Source organism: Tachysurus vachellii, chromosome 3, assembly GCF_030014155.1.
Source record: "Tachysurus vachellii isolate PV-2020 chromosome 3, HZAU_Pvac_v1, whole genome shotgun sequence".
NCBI classification, from domain to species: Eukaryota; Metazoa; Chordata; class Actinopteri; order Siluriformes; family Bagridae; genus Tachysurus; species Tachysurus vachellii.
The window spans coordinates 5,660,872-5,675,871 of NC_083462.1; the positions used below are offsets into that span (position 1 = coordinate 5,660,872).

General features: G+C 46.5%; 1 protein-coding gene across 2 annotated transcripts in view; it reads left to right on the forward strand.

The window, feature by feature from the left end:
• septin7a (septin 7a) overlaps positions 1 to 15,000 on the forward strand; it is a 33,722-nt gene that overhangs the window by 7,936 nt on the left and 10,786 nt on the right. For both annotated transcript variants that reach the window (XM_060865481.1, XM_060865482.1), the window contains exons 2-4: positions 1,897 to 2,003; positions 14,730 to 14,830; positions 14,917 to 15,000. The exon at positions 14,917 to 15,000 is cut by the window's right edge and continues 51 nt beyond it. In XM_060865481.1, the coding sequence (XP_060721464.1) occupies positions 1,897 to 2,003; positions 14,730 to 14,830; positions 14,917 to 15,000 (292 nt within the window). The remainder of the gene's footprint in view (positions 1 to 1,896; positions 2,004 to 14,729; positions 14,831 to 14,916) is intronic.

Consider the following 15,000-nt stretch of genomic DNA (forward strand, 5'->3'; position numbering starts at 1 on the left):
AGACCAGAGACACATAGAGTGAGTGAGACCAGAGACACAGAGAGAGAGAGAGACCAGAGACACAGAGAGAGAGAGAGACCAGAGACACAGAGAGTGAGTGAGACCAGAGGCACACAGAGAGAGAGAGAGACCAGAGACACAGAGAGTGAGTGAGACCAGAGACACACAGAGAGAGAGAGAGAGACCAGAGACACACAGAGAGAGAGAGAGACCAGAGACACAGAGAGAGAGACCAGAGACAGAGAGAGACCAGAGACAGAGAGAGAGAGACCAGAGACAGAGAGAGAGAGACCAGAGAGAGAGAGAGAGACCAGAGACACAGAGAGAGAGACCAGAGACACAGAGAGAGAGACCAGAGACACAGAGAGAGAGACCAGAGACAGAGAGAGAGAGAGACCAGCGAGAGAGAGAGAGACCAGAGACAGAGAGAGAGAGAGAGACCAGAGACAGAGAGAGAGAGAGACCAGAGAGAGAGAGAGACCAGAGACACACAGAGAGAGAGAGAGAGAGAGAGACCAGAGACACAGAGAGAGAGAGAGACCAGAGACACAGAGAGAGAGAGAGACCAGAGACACAGAGAGAGAGAGAGACCAGAGACACAGAGAGAGAGAGAGAGACCAGAGACACAGAGAGAGAGAGAGAGACCAGAGACACAGAGAGAGAGAGAGAGACCAGAGACACAGAGAGAGAGAGAGACCAGAGACACAGAGAGAGACCAGAGACACAGAGAGAGAGAGAGAGAGACCAGAGACACAGAGAGAGACCAGAGACACAGAGAGAGAGAGACCAGAGACACAGAGAGAGAGAGAGACCAGAGACACAGAGAGAGAGACCAGAGACACAGAGAGAGAGAGACCAGAGACACAGAGAGAGAGAGACCAGAGACACAGAGAGAGAGACCAGAGACACAGAGAGAGAGACCAGAGACACAGAGAGAGAGACCAGAGACACAGAGAGAGAGAGACCAGAGACACAGAGAGAGAGAGACCAGAGACACAGAGAGAGAGAGACCAGAGACACAGAGAGAGAGAGACCAGAGACACAGAGAGAGAGAGACCAGAGACACAGAGAGAGAGAGACCAGAGACACAGAGAGAGAGAGACCAGAGACAGAGAGAGAGAGAGACCAGAGACAGAGAGAGAGAGAGACCAGAGACACAGAGAGAGAGAGACCAGAGACACAGAGAGAGAGAGAGACCAGAGACACAGAGAGAGAGAGAGAGAGAGAGAGAGAGAGAGAGAGACCAGAGACACAGAGAGAGAGAGAGACCAGAGACACAGAGAGAGAGAGACCAGAGACACAGAGAGAGAGAGACCAGAGAGAGAGAGAGACCAGAGACAGAGAGAGAGAGAGACCAGAGACAGAGAGAGAGAGAGAGAGAGAGAGAGAGAGAGATCGATCCTGTTGAAGAATAAATGTTCATCACAGCTATAATGTAACAGATAACAAGAACTAACTAGTTTCACAGACTGTGGATTTATAGGTCAGAGTTCAGACAGACAACTGGACTCAACATGGAATGAGGTCCACTGTGTGTTTGAGTTTTACATCTCGTGATGTTATTGTACAAACATATGATTCCTCCTGTAAATGTTTGTCACGTGTTTTTGTACGTCATGGATTTTTATGTTTGTCTTTCCACTAAACTACTAAAAAAAAAAAAGCTTGGACAGTTCGCTATACGTTCCAAAGGCAAACACAAGCACATATCTTCAAGCTCCTAGACGTTTCTGTGCCAGAGAAGATCCCAGATTTGTCACTCCGTTAATCGTTTGCACAAAAATCCCGTCGCACTCGTCACTTGTTCTGCAGATTGCGTCACACAGCCGTACGGCCTTCAGGTGGACGAATGAGACCCAGGTGCTGAGTTTGTCTTTCTCTGTCTCTGTCTTACAGGAGAGTCAGGGCTGGGGAAGTCGACCCTCATCAACTCGCTCTTCCTCACAGATCTGTACTCTTCAGAGTATCCGGGACCTTCTCACAGAATCAAGAAGACTGTCCAGGTAAGGACGCGTCCCCTACACCGGACACGGCTCACACCAGGGACACGGACAGCTCTTTAAGTGTATTTACCCTAACAGTGAGCTATCAGCGACTCTGCCATTGAATGGAGACTTTCTCAGTTCTGCACAGCGTTTAAAAACAAGCGATTGTCTCGAACAATCGGCTGAAGTGGCTTCACTTCCACACACACACACACACACACACACACACACACACACACACACACACACACACATAGTTCCTACCTTCTGTTGTCTGTTTGCGATCACTGGTTCGTGTTTAACGGCTCAGCTTTAGAAAATCCCGTCCACAGAACCTACACTTCACCAGACGACCTTTAGAGGTCCAGCGAATAAAAATCCCCCACAATCTCCACCTGTTACTGTTCATCTAACCATAAGGTTACTCCAGGACACACCCTAATCTCATCAACATCGGGTTACACAATTATTCTTCCTTTCATCAGTGCAGAGTGTGTATTTATCTGTATTTGATGGTGCAGCGTTTGTATAACCGGGGTCATGAATCCTGGATGTAAAACTAGGAGCCACAGGAAGAGCGAGTTGGAAGGGGTCCAAGCACCACAATACATTCCCTAGAAATATGGAGGTTTTTTCTTTATTTTCCAAGAGTACACCTGTGTGTGCGTGTGTGTGCGTGTGTGTGCGTGTGTGTGCGTGTGCGTGCGTGTGCGTGCGTGTGCGTGCGTGCGTGTGCGTGCGTGTGTGTCTGCGTGTGTCTGCGTGTGTCTGCGTGTGTGTGCGTGCGTGTGCGTGTGCGAGCGTGCGTGTGTGTGCATGCGTGTGCGTGCATGTGCGTGCGTGTGTGTGTGTCTGCGTGCGTGTGTGTGTGTCTGCGTGCGTGCGTGTGTGTGCGTGCGTGCGTGCGTGTGTGTCTGCGTGCGTGCGTGCGTGTGTGCGTGCGTGCGTGCGTGCGTGCGTGCGTGTGCGTGCGTGCGTGTGCGTGTGTGTGTGTGCGTGTGTGTGTGTGCGTGCGTGTGTGTGCGTGCGTGTGTGTGCGTGCGTGTGTGCGTGTGTGTGTAACCCTGAATAAAAGTATGAGGTTTCATATTCAAATCTATCACAAACCCAGCTGTCAACACAACTATAAAGCTGCTGATATCTCTCCCCCTCTCTTTTTCTCTCCCCCTCTCTTTTTCTCTCTCTTTCTCTCTCTTTCTCTCTCCCTCTCTCTTTCTCTCTCCCTCTCTCGTTCTCTTTCTTTCTCTCTCCCTCTCTCTTTCTCTCTCTTTCTCTCTCCCTCTCTCTTTCTCTCTCCCTCTCTCTTTCTCTCTCTTTCTCTCTCCCTCTCTCTTTCTCTCTCCCTCTCTCGTTCTCTTTCTTTCTCTCTCCCTCTCTCTTTCTCTCTCTTTCTCTCTTTCTCTCTCCCTCTCTCGTTCTCTTTCTTTCTCCCCCTCTCTCTTTCTCTCTCTTTCTGTCCCTTTCTCTCCCCCTCTCCCTTTCTCTCCCCCTCTTTTTTTCTCTCTCTCCCTCTCTCTTTCTCTCCCTCCCTCTAGACGATGCATTTTACATTAAGGAAAATAAATATATATTTAGTAATATGTAAAGAGCGAGACATCTTGTAGCTCGTCTAATCGTTTATCGTCCTCTCGCTCTTTCCTTCCTCTCTTTCTCTCTCCCTCTCTCTTTCTCTCCCTCCCTCTTTCTCTCCCTCTCTCTTTCTCTCTCTGAGAGAGAGACACATATTTGAGTGCAAGAAATTTGGCAAGCTGTCTGAACTGTTTTTTTTTTTTTTGAAGAAGAAGAAGAAGAAGAAGAAAAACTCCCTCTATATAAATGTTTGTTTTTTTTTACAGCATGTTAATTTGTGTAACTTTTCATCATGATGCTTTTCTAAGGAAATGAATTAAGCTAAAAACTTTGTTTTCCCATTTTATTCATATTTTCTTATTAATACCTCCAGGTTAGAAATTCGCACAAACAGAACCGCTGGCTGTTTTTTCTTCTCGTCCGAGGAGTAAAAGCGTAAAAGACATTTCCACCTCGTGCCGTCACTCGACTCTCCGGTGGTAACCGTGCAGAGCGGCAACGATGCGTTTTACAGGAAGGAAAAGAAATATATATTCAGTAATATGTAAAGAGCGACACACACATCTTGTAGCTCGTCTAATCGTTTATCGTCCTCTCGCTCGCCCACAATTTCAATCACAAAGGTGCCAATCCTGTAACAACATAATTACTGCTCTTGCAAAGCAACCACACACACACACACACACACACACACACACAGTCACAAAATCCTGAAATAGCTTGCCGTTGTGGAGTGTGTGTCAGTGCCAGGCCGCAGTGTGGGTGGTTAGCGAATGCCATTCCCAAAAGTGCGCCTCTCTCCCACACTTCACCGCCTCCACACAGCCTGCTTTACGCATTCGCTTCCAGCAGAGACGCACTGCAGCAAACTGGCAGCTCAACACACAACCTGCAGATCATACACACTCCTCAACACACACACACACACACGTAGTCCAACCTCACAACAATCCATATATCGTGTTTCCTGCAGTATAAGATGCTGTTGTGTTTTGTTTGTTTTTTTGGGTTCTGTGACAATTAAGCTACATTACAGCTCGTAGAGGTTACATTACAGAGTCGTAATCGGTTTGTTTGTTTGTTATTTTCTAGGTGTTTTATAGATGTACGACTGCAAGCCGTTAAACATCACGTAGTAAACGTGACCTTAGCTTTAAGCGGCCGCGTCTCGATCGGCTCTCTAGGTGACGGATCGGTATACAGTGTACATGAGTTCTGACTCGATGCACACTGGGACACCGATAACCCAATTTCTGTTGACGTTTTTATTTCCTTATCAGTCACCAGTGTATAAACTACTAACAATATGAATATTTCAGTTTTATATATCATATAAATGTGTTGGCTTCGACACACTTCACAGCGTGAGACGAAGGGAGGAAGAGAGACGCGGTATTTCTAAATAATAATAATAATAGACTAGTCCTAATGCTGTGCTGGTGCTCATTATCTCCTCACTGAATCTCACACACGTCTCAGGGTGTCGGGGTAGTTTGTGTGTGTGTGTGTGAGTGTGTGTGAACTGAACACTCAGCACTTTACCTCCTCTGGCTGTAAGACCGCATGCCACCAACACAGACTTTTTTTTAACTCTGTGATCATTTCAGTGCCATTAATACTCCTCAGGATCCATCCAGCTCTTCCAGATAAGGAAAGATGAAGTGATCGATGATGAAATCGAGTCGTAGGAACTGAGATAAGAACCGGACTGAATTCTGAGGGACGCTGCAGAGTAGAATTCAGTGTTTGTACGATCTCACGTCGGAGGATAACGCCGCGTTCGGTATGAGCGCTGATTATCTGTCGGCACCGCCAAGAATAATAGTTATGTAGATATTAGCTAATAAATGCGTTGCTAAGCAACTTATCTCAACCGCAAACTCGCTTATATCACACAGGGAGAGAAAGACAGTCGTCATGCTACCTTCTCTCTGTCTCTCTCTCTCTCTCTCTCTCTCTCTCTCTTTCAGTCTTTTAATTGTTGGCAAAACGAAATGAAATAAATCTTGTTTCTAGGGAAATAATCAGCGTCAGTAACGTTCGTGTCGGGTCACATCACACCATCCAGTCGTTGCTTCAGTTCCTGCGAGTGTTTCACTCCCCACAGAACACTGGACACGGCTTTAATGTTACTTTGCTGTAGCAGATTAAACTACTCGTGTCTGCTTGTAGCCCTGAGGCCAGGTGAATACTGAGTCTCTAAACCACCGCTTCCTGAGTGCTCTCTCTCTCTCTCACTCACTCACACACACACACACACACACTCTGTATCATTATCATTTCAAAAGCCTTTGCTCTGTGTTTGTCTTGCACGGTGACGAAAGACGAATCGAGTGTGATTATTGTTATTATGTCATTGGCCATGAATTTTAGGCTGTAAGACAGCCAGGTAGGTGGTTTATGAGCCACACACACACACACACACACACACACACAGTCAGTGTGTGGTTGAATTTCAGTTCTTTTTCTTTCAGTGTGGCATTAAGAAGCAGCAGACGTAATGAAAATGTAGCTGTAAAAGGATAAAAATTCGATCATGTCCTTCTGTCATGTTTAAACACAACGCCGTAGGCCGAGTAGCGCGGCGGCGTTTCGGGCCGTGCCGTTAACGGAAATGAGTCAGCTGTGTGTGGTATCTGTCACTCTGCTTCATCCCTCCATGCCGTCACTGATGGTTTTCCCGTAACGGCACACGCCTGAGGGTTTGAGGCTGTTATTGAAGTCTCTGCTCTCTGCTCTACAGTCTGGTGTCAGTCCCTCAGGCCTGTGCAGCGTTTCAGGTTCACACAGAGGAAGCGCTGGGAGGAAACTCTAGTAACGGTGCCAGCCTTGTGGTTTGTCATGCTTTGATGTCACTGGGTAAATACTTTCAACGTGATTTTCTGTTTCTCCTCCTCGCCTTCGCTCTCCTCTTTCCCAGGAAGTTTATCTGACAGACAGACGCCGAGCGGGCAAGAAAAAAAGGAACGGTTCTTCAGGTTTCCCAACATAGTTTGCTAATAGCGCAAGCCGACATGTTGCATGTCTGCACACGCGCTCTCCCTCCACACCTCTGTGTGATGAAACCTCACACACACACACACACACACACACACAGTCATATTTCACCCCAGTCAGTCTGGAGAAGTCTCGTCCTGTCTCCAGTTCACAGTTTAATGTCCTAGATGCGGTTAGAAGAAATTCCGTTCAGTGTTTAGTCTGAGAACAATAACACACAGCGTCACGGTTAACTGCACAAAACTCAGATTAAAGAGCGGATTTATAGAATTACGCCACGCTTTAAATGTAGCCGAATCAGCAGGAGGGTTTTCCCGTGGGATCGTGTCCGTAAACGCTGTGTTCTTACCCAGGAGCATACATTTGAGTATCAGGTGTGATGAAGCAGAGTAACTATTAACCAGCATGTAGGACCTTTTTCTGTGTTCATTAGAATCGTCTCCCAGATTCCTTCCTGAACAAACAGACAACACCGAAGATAACGGCTCAGCTTGGAAAAGAACTCGATGGTTATCTTGGTCTCCACTTCATCAGGGTCAGATCTCGTCTTGTCCTCATCCACCTCAGGACTCACAAGTCTTGACTGGATCTCTGGTCTCAGACCTAGAACTTGATTATTTCTCTATAACAGCAAACTCTGAAGTGTTTTCTTCTGTGAAAGTCAGTGCTGTTTATCCATTTATCACTAAGCAAAAGTTTTGACCAATCAGAACAGAGACATCAGTAACTTCCCGGGCAGCTTGCAGATGTTTTCTCTTTAATTATCGTCAGCGCTACGTATCTTTTGCTACATAAACAAACCTGGAGTGTTGAGTGCTCGGAGTGTTGAGTGCTCGCAGTGCTGAGTGCACGCAGTGTGCTGAGTGCACGCAGTGTTGAGTGCACGCAGTGTGCTGAGTGCACGCAGTGTTGAGTGCAGAGTGCGCTGAGTGCACGCAGTGTTGAGTGCACGCAGTGTTGAGTGCACGCAGTGTTGAGTGCACGCAGTGTTGAGTGCACGCAGTGTTGAGTGCGCTGAGTGCAGAGTGCGCTGAGTGCACGCAGTGTTGAGTGCACGCAGTGTTGAGTGCACTGAGTGCAGAGTGCGCTGAGTGCAGAGTGCGCTGAGTGCAGAGTGCACGCAGTGTTGAGTGCACGCAGTGTTGAGTGCACGCAGTGTTGAGTGCACGCAGTGTTGAGTGCACGCAGTGTTGAGTGCACGCAGTGTTGAGTGCACGCAGTGCTGAGTGCGCTGAGTGCACGCAGTGTTGAGTGCACACAGTGCTGAGTGCGCTGAGTGCACGGAGTGTTGAGTGCGCTGAGTGCAGAGTGCGCTGAGTGCAGAGTGCGCTGAGTGCAGAGTGCGCTGAGTGCAGAGTGCGCTGAGTGCAGAGTGCGCTGAGTGCAGAGTGCGCTGAGTGCAGAGTGCACGCTGTGTTGAGTGCACGCAGTGTTGAGTGCACGCAGTGTTGAGTGCACAGAGTGTTGAGTGCACGCAGTGTTGAGTGCACGGAGTGTTGAGTGCGCTGAGTGCACGGAGTGTTGAGTGCGCTGAGTGCGCTGAGTGCAGAGTGCGCTGAGTGCAGAGTGCACGCAGTGTTGAGTGCACGCAGTGTTGAGTGCACGCAGTGTTGAGTGCACGGAGTGTTGAGTGCGCTGAGTGCAGAGTGCGCTGAGTGCAGAGTGCGCGCAGTGTTGAGTGCACGCAGTGTTGAGTGCACGCAGTGTTGAGTGCACGGAGTGTTGAGTGCACAAAGTGTCCAACTTTCTAACCTTTTTTTCTTCCTCTCCACCTCTTCAGTTGAACAAGTACATTATCCAGGTTCTTCTTCTTGGTGGAGTTTTTATCACTACGTAGTACACAGTGGAGTACAATAGTGCACAAGTGTGTGATTTAGGACGCAGCTTTTGTAACACACATTTAGCTGAAATCTGGTCTTGTGGTTTTTTGTTTTTTTTTGGCTGTAGCACAGTGTGTTATGGTGGTGGAGTCTCTCACACACACACCTCCCTTTTTCCTTCCTGCAACACACACACACACACACACACACACAAGCACACACACACACACCTCCCTTTTTCCTTCCTGCAACACACACACACACACAAGCACACACACACACACACACACACACACACGCACAGATCTCCTCTAATCCTTTAAACACCCAGGACGGATCTATGTTATCCACCCCAATTTGTAACTCTGCTTTGTTGCCAGGCGCTTTTTTTTTTTTAAACCCTTGAAGGTGTTTATCTGCACAGAGGTGTGTCACCTTCTCTTTAGACAGATACTAAGCGCCGCATGGTAGGAAGTGAAGTGTGTGTTTGTGTGTGGTTGTTGTTGTTTGTTTGTTTTCTGGTTCGTTAGTCTCACCATCACGTACACAGAAGATCGGCACCGTGTCTCCACAACAAGACGCAACTCTTCCGTTATCTGATTGGATTATTTTATTGCAAATGTGTTGCTGCAGAAATGATGAGTTGAGTCATCTACAGCAATGCCACGTGTAGTGTACGGCCAAAAGTATGTGCACCCCGATCGTCACATTTCTATAGTTCTCCGTGACGACGTGGTACGGAGGTTGGAGTAGAAGAGCTGGAGTGTCCTGCACTGAGCTCTGACTCCGACTCAACCCCACTGAACACCTTTGGGATAAACTGGAGTCTCATCAACATCCTGAACATCAGAGTCTGATCTCACTTAATGCTCTTGTGTGTGAATAAATGAACACAAATCCACACAGCCATGCTCTAACATCTTCTCCAACAGACCATTGATTTTAAAATGCAGTGTGGATTTCTGTCATTTGTTGATGTTTTTTAATCACAGTCATGCGAACATCGTGGTTATTTCGAGATGTTTTCATGGTGAGGATATAACAACCTCGCTCAGTCATCACAGGAACTTCGGCACCAACGCGACACCTTTCTGATTCTGCACCTACAGAGACCTCGTCTCAGACAAGCTGTTTATTCCGAGGCTAAAAGGACACGACGAAGCGCAGCAGCAGCGAACAGCAGCCAGTTTCACACCTCCACCATGATGAATTTATTACAACTTCCCATGCTGCGTGTTTCAGAGGCACGGCGTGTGACCGGCTGTCCGTTAAGACCGAGGCCAAACGAGCCACCTCGTGCTCCGAGTGAGCCTTTCGGTGCGGGACTCTGCTCTCCCAGGGGTCATCTTGTTCATCGTGTTGCTTATTGGGCTGATGATTGAGGATGTGATGGAGATCTGCTTGGACTCCACAGATCGCTGCTTGTACATATATTAACATCACGACTTAATAAACCAAATCCTGACTCTGCACTAATGTTCCGTCCCTTCTGTAAGACGTGTTACAAAAGTTAAATAAACTCTCCAGAGAATTTTAACAGCTTATTATGTCGCTTTGTAGAAGCCAACATTCTGTTTTCCTATTTAAGCTTAGACAAAAATTTATAAAATTTAATGCGGCCTAGAGCTTTCGAGCCACATGCACCAAATTCGGATATGTTGTAGAACCTGGTCTGAAGTTTGTTGCTATGACTTTTCTAAGCGGTCCGAGTACCGGTACTTCCGGTACCGGGTCTCAAAATGGCCTTTTTTCCCATAGACTCCCATTATAAACTTTGGAGGTTTATAACTCTGCAAGCTTTCGATCTATCTACACCAAACTCGGCCAGCTCCTTTAGGGTGATACTCTGAACAAACTTTTAAATTGGTGTACCGACTGGCCTTCTGGTTGGCCCGCAGCCCCGCCCCCAAAATATGCAAAATCAAAAAACCTTTTACAACATGGACATGTGACACATCAAAACACTCAGAACAATGAGGGGAACTTCCACATGTGTGTTCTGATGTCACGTGATGTCACGTGAAAATCAAAAATTAGCATGTGAGGAACTCCCTCAGGAGTATTTGGATGATGTCATATGCTTGTCTCCGCTTACCTCCAAATGTTTTGGCAACCTAGCCTTCTGTCCACTTGCCTCCAAAAGCAACACTAACCCTTATGTCCACTTGCCTCCAAAAAGCCTCCTACTTGCATCGTCAAAGCCAACATCAAAGTTTGTCGTGACGAACTTTACAAATCTAGTTGAACTATATTGTGGAATTGTTTTATTTTTCTCACAATTACGATTGTAAAATCATCATAAGAGCCGGAACGAGACGTCATGGTCCATGCAGGAAGATCTCGCACCGAACCTTTGGTTTTTTTGGACTTGTCACTGCTTTGTAACTCATTAAAGTCTGGCAGCTGTTTGGCAGCTTTACAGACAGCACAAATTAGTTGAGGTTTAGATGTGTGACAGGTTTAGAGCTCCGTCACAGTGTAATCTCGGCTGCATGCTGAGTGTTGGTGAAGGTCACAGAAAGAATGCTCCAAGAGTCGTAAAGTTGAGCTCCAATCAGTTCAGGGTCATCTGTTCTGGCCAATCAAAGTGCCCAACCCGTGTGTGTGTGTGTGTGTGTGTGTGTGTGTGTGTGTGTGTGCTTGCTGATGTTCCCACCCAGCTTTAAATATTTTCACCAAATGACTGCAGACATTCAGTGGCCTGTTTGTTGTCGTGTTTATTTTTCCTCTCTCTCTCTCTGCCGCTATTTTTTGTCCTGCTCTGTGTCTCGTGTTTTACTGGAGTTGGTGCTGGGAAACAACCGCAAGCCAGCTAGAAAACAACACCTAGCGAGGGGGAACAGTGTGGAAAACACTCCTTATTGTTATGTGGGATTAAAACCACCCTGGTTTAGTCAGAGAGGATTTTCCAAAAGGCCCAAAGGCAGAGCTCCAGATCCTAAACTGCTCCCAGACCGACGTCTCGCGTCTTAGATTAGCTCGATCTAACAAATGGCCGGGGTTTATTAGAACATACTGCAAAGCCAAACAAGAAGAATGCAAATAAAAAAATAATTAGCTAAAATAATAACGGCAGGGTTTTGTGAATCAGCAGTCATTATTTGGGGCTCCCCAGGTGGTCCAGCAGAGGCTTCTCACGTTCTCATGACTAAACCAGCCACTGAACAGTTAACTCTCTCGGGTGGGTTACGTCAGGAAGGGCATCCAGCATAAAACCTGTTCCAAATCTGATATACGAACCACGTGATCCACTGTGGCGACTCCGAACAGGGAGCAGCCGATGGGGAGGAATAAAAATAATCAGTAGTCATTATTTGTCAGCATTATGGGGCTTTTTACACCTGGTCACGTCATGTGTTTTCTGTGATCAGATATCTATCCGATGGTAAAAAGACCAGGTCTAAATGACCTCCGAAACGTTTTCCAGACGGATATAAATCCGATCGCTCAAACCACTTCAGGAGGTGGTCTGGGACGCATTTCAGATGAAACTGGACAGGTGTAAATGAATGTGGTTGTTCAAGCCACATACGTCAGCGCTGTACTCCTCCCAAACAGAAGGACGTCACTCACAGGTGATCTTTCACCCAGGCGTCTCGTTGGGTCTTAAAATGCGCTGCTGCCGCCAGCGAAAATGCAGCAAACAGTAAACACTGTTTTTTGTAGCATAAACGTCGTATCGAGTTTTTGATTGCATTCTGAAAACCGCATACACCAAAGCGTGTTCCATTTCAATTACCCCGGAAATGAGGTAAAATATATTAGCATTTTGGGCGGGAGTAGAAAGATCGGATCGATATCCGATTCGCCGAGACGCATTTATGTGGCCTAATGTAAATGGAACAGTTTTAACAAATCAGATAGCTATCGGATCAGAGACAACACATGAAGTGACCGGGTATAAAAAGGCCCTTAGAAGCTAATTGAATGAATTAAAGGCTCATTGATCCATCTTTATTGAAGTGAATTTACTGACCCTCTGTCTGACAGCAGTTAAAACTACTGTAGTTTGTTACCTTTTATGGAAAACGTGCTCACCCTTGGGGGTGGAGCTTATATGCAAAAGAAACCAGAAAGAACAAATTCTCTGGTGCTCTCTGATGCATGGGAAGATTTTGTTATGCGATTAGTGTAGCTCTAAAATGACGTAAGCTGCACTGTTTAGCGTCAGTAGACAGTAAAGTGTAATGTAGACAGTTAGCTAAAAGCCTAGCGAGACCCTGACACTCCCTCCGTCACGGTTCACTATAGTTAGCTACATGAGCTTCCGGAAATGCTCGTAATCTGTCGTTCATGAGGTATCCGTGTGAAACCGTGACACGACACGACGCTAACGCAGACATTGTGTAATAAGTGACAGTGATCCAAACCAGGCAGACATAAAGCAGCTTCTCAGACCGTTTGGTTCTTATCCCAGAGAGAGACATCGCTGACCTCAGTCCCAGTGCTGTGATCTTAAGCAGCCTCCAGCCAGACATTCCAAAAATATCAGTTTTGTTTAAAGAAATGAGCCAAAAAAAAAACGTCAGATCCGCTGCGATTATCAGTAACAAATAAGGCGATCAAAATAGATGTTTTAACATCTAACATGCAGTTAATAAAGCTGATCATTAAAGAAGCAGTTTGTCGTTTCTTTACGACTGAGGTTCACCTCACAGGTAGCAGCCCGACACCTGACCAGCTGGACGAAGCAGTTTCTGTCCTGTAAAGAACAGTTTCTGAAACGATACGATCGTTACAGGAGATTTGAAACATTTACATACGGCCGCTTTAACCCGAGCTGCAGAATCGGAGTCTTTTACTACGGAGCTTATTATTACTGCTGGTATTTTGTATCTGGTTATGGGTTCTGACCGCAGGCTGCTCTCCTGCTGCTGAGTGTTTTTCTTGTTTTAGTCGAGGTTTTCGCTCCGACGTGGTCTGGAAAGGTTTTAGGACGTTAAACCGACATGACGGGGTTAAGCTTCGTTTTAAACCTGCAGTGTTTAAAGGGTCATGTAGCACTTTTTAAAATGGCAGCGTCTCAGTGGATTATTAACGGAATAAACACTGTGGCTGTATTCAGCTCATAAACAACAGTGTGCCTGAAAGTGCCGTGAGCGTCTGAGGAAAGAGACACGAGATAATCACACACAGAGCAGACGCCCAACCCTGACACCTCGTCACGTGCTCTGATGTCCACTGTGTTCTCTCTGTGAGAGGCAGAAGACACCAATAGGAAGAAGAAGAAGGCTGCAATGTTTTACCCTTCATTTTATTCTTATGTACATCCTACTGTTAGCAAACCCAGAACTTTACCTTTGTACACACACACACACACACACACACACACACACACACACACACACAAATGCACACGCGCACACACACACACACGCACACACACACACAAACACACACAAATGCACACACGCACGCGCACACGCACACACGCACGCGCACACAAACGCACGCACACACACGCACGCGCACACACACACACACACACAGAATGCAGCTTAAACCCTGCTTCCTGCTGCTGTTTATTTCACTTATAGCACAGCGATTTGAAACAGTTAGAATGTTTCAGTGAACGTCTTCATCATCATCATCTTCAGTTTCATTTAATATCAGACAAAACTTCTGCTCTCTCTCTCTATTTCTCCTTTCTCCATCTCTCTCTCTCTCAATCTCTCTTTCTCTCTCTCTCTTCTCGATTTCTCCTCTCTCCATCTTTCAATATCTCTCTCTCGCTCTCTCTATTTCTTCTCTTTATCTCTGTCTGTCTCTCTCTCTCTCCTCTCCTCTCTATTTCTTCTCTTTCTCTTTATCTGTCTCTCTCTCTCTCCTCTCTATTTCTCCTCCTCTCTATTTCTTCTCTTTCTCTTTATCTGTCTCTCTCTCTCTCCTCTCTATTTCTCCTCCTCTCTATTTCTTCTCTTTCTCTTTATCTCTGTCTGTCTCTCTCTCTCTCTCTCTCTCCTCTCTATTTCTCCTCTCCTCTCTATTTCTTCTTCTCTCTCTCTCTCTGTGTGTCTCTCTTTCTCTTTCCTCTCCTCTCTATGTCTTCTTCTCTCTCTCTCTTTCTTTCTCTCCATCTCTTGATCACTCTCTCTTTCTCATTTTGAAAATAAAAATAAACACCACGTATTTAAACGAGATTATTATTACACTGAGATCACGTCGAACGTCCACCTCAGAAGCCCCCGTGAATGAGCTGTTACCATAGAAACAGTACCGTATGGGGGTCGTCTTCACGTTACAGCCAGACCTTCCTAATGCAGCTTAAATCAGTCTGCGGTGTAACTTTCTTTCTGTAAGCGTTGTGCTGAAACGGAGCGCCGGTGCTTGTGTTGTGAACGAAGCTGTGTGTGTTCAGGTGGAACAGTCCAAGGTGCTGGTGAAAGAGGGGGGGGTGCAGCTGCTGCTCACTATCGTGGACACGCCGGGCTTCGGAGATGCCGTAGACAACAGCAACTGGTGAGCAAACTAGCTAGGTTTCTAACTAGTAACTCTTTCAGTAAGTTTATTTATTTAATTTCTTATTCATGTATTTTATGCTGTAGCTGGCAGCCGGTGATCGATCACATCGACAGTAAGTTTGAGGATTACCTCAATGCAGAGTCGCGCGTCAACAGGCGGCAGATGCC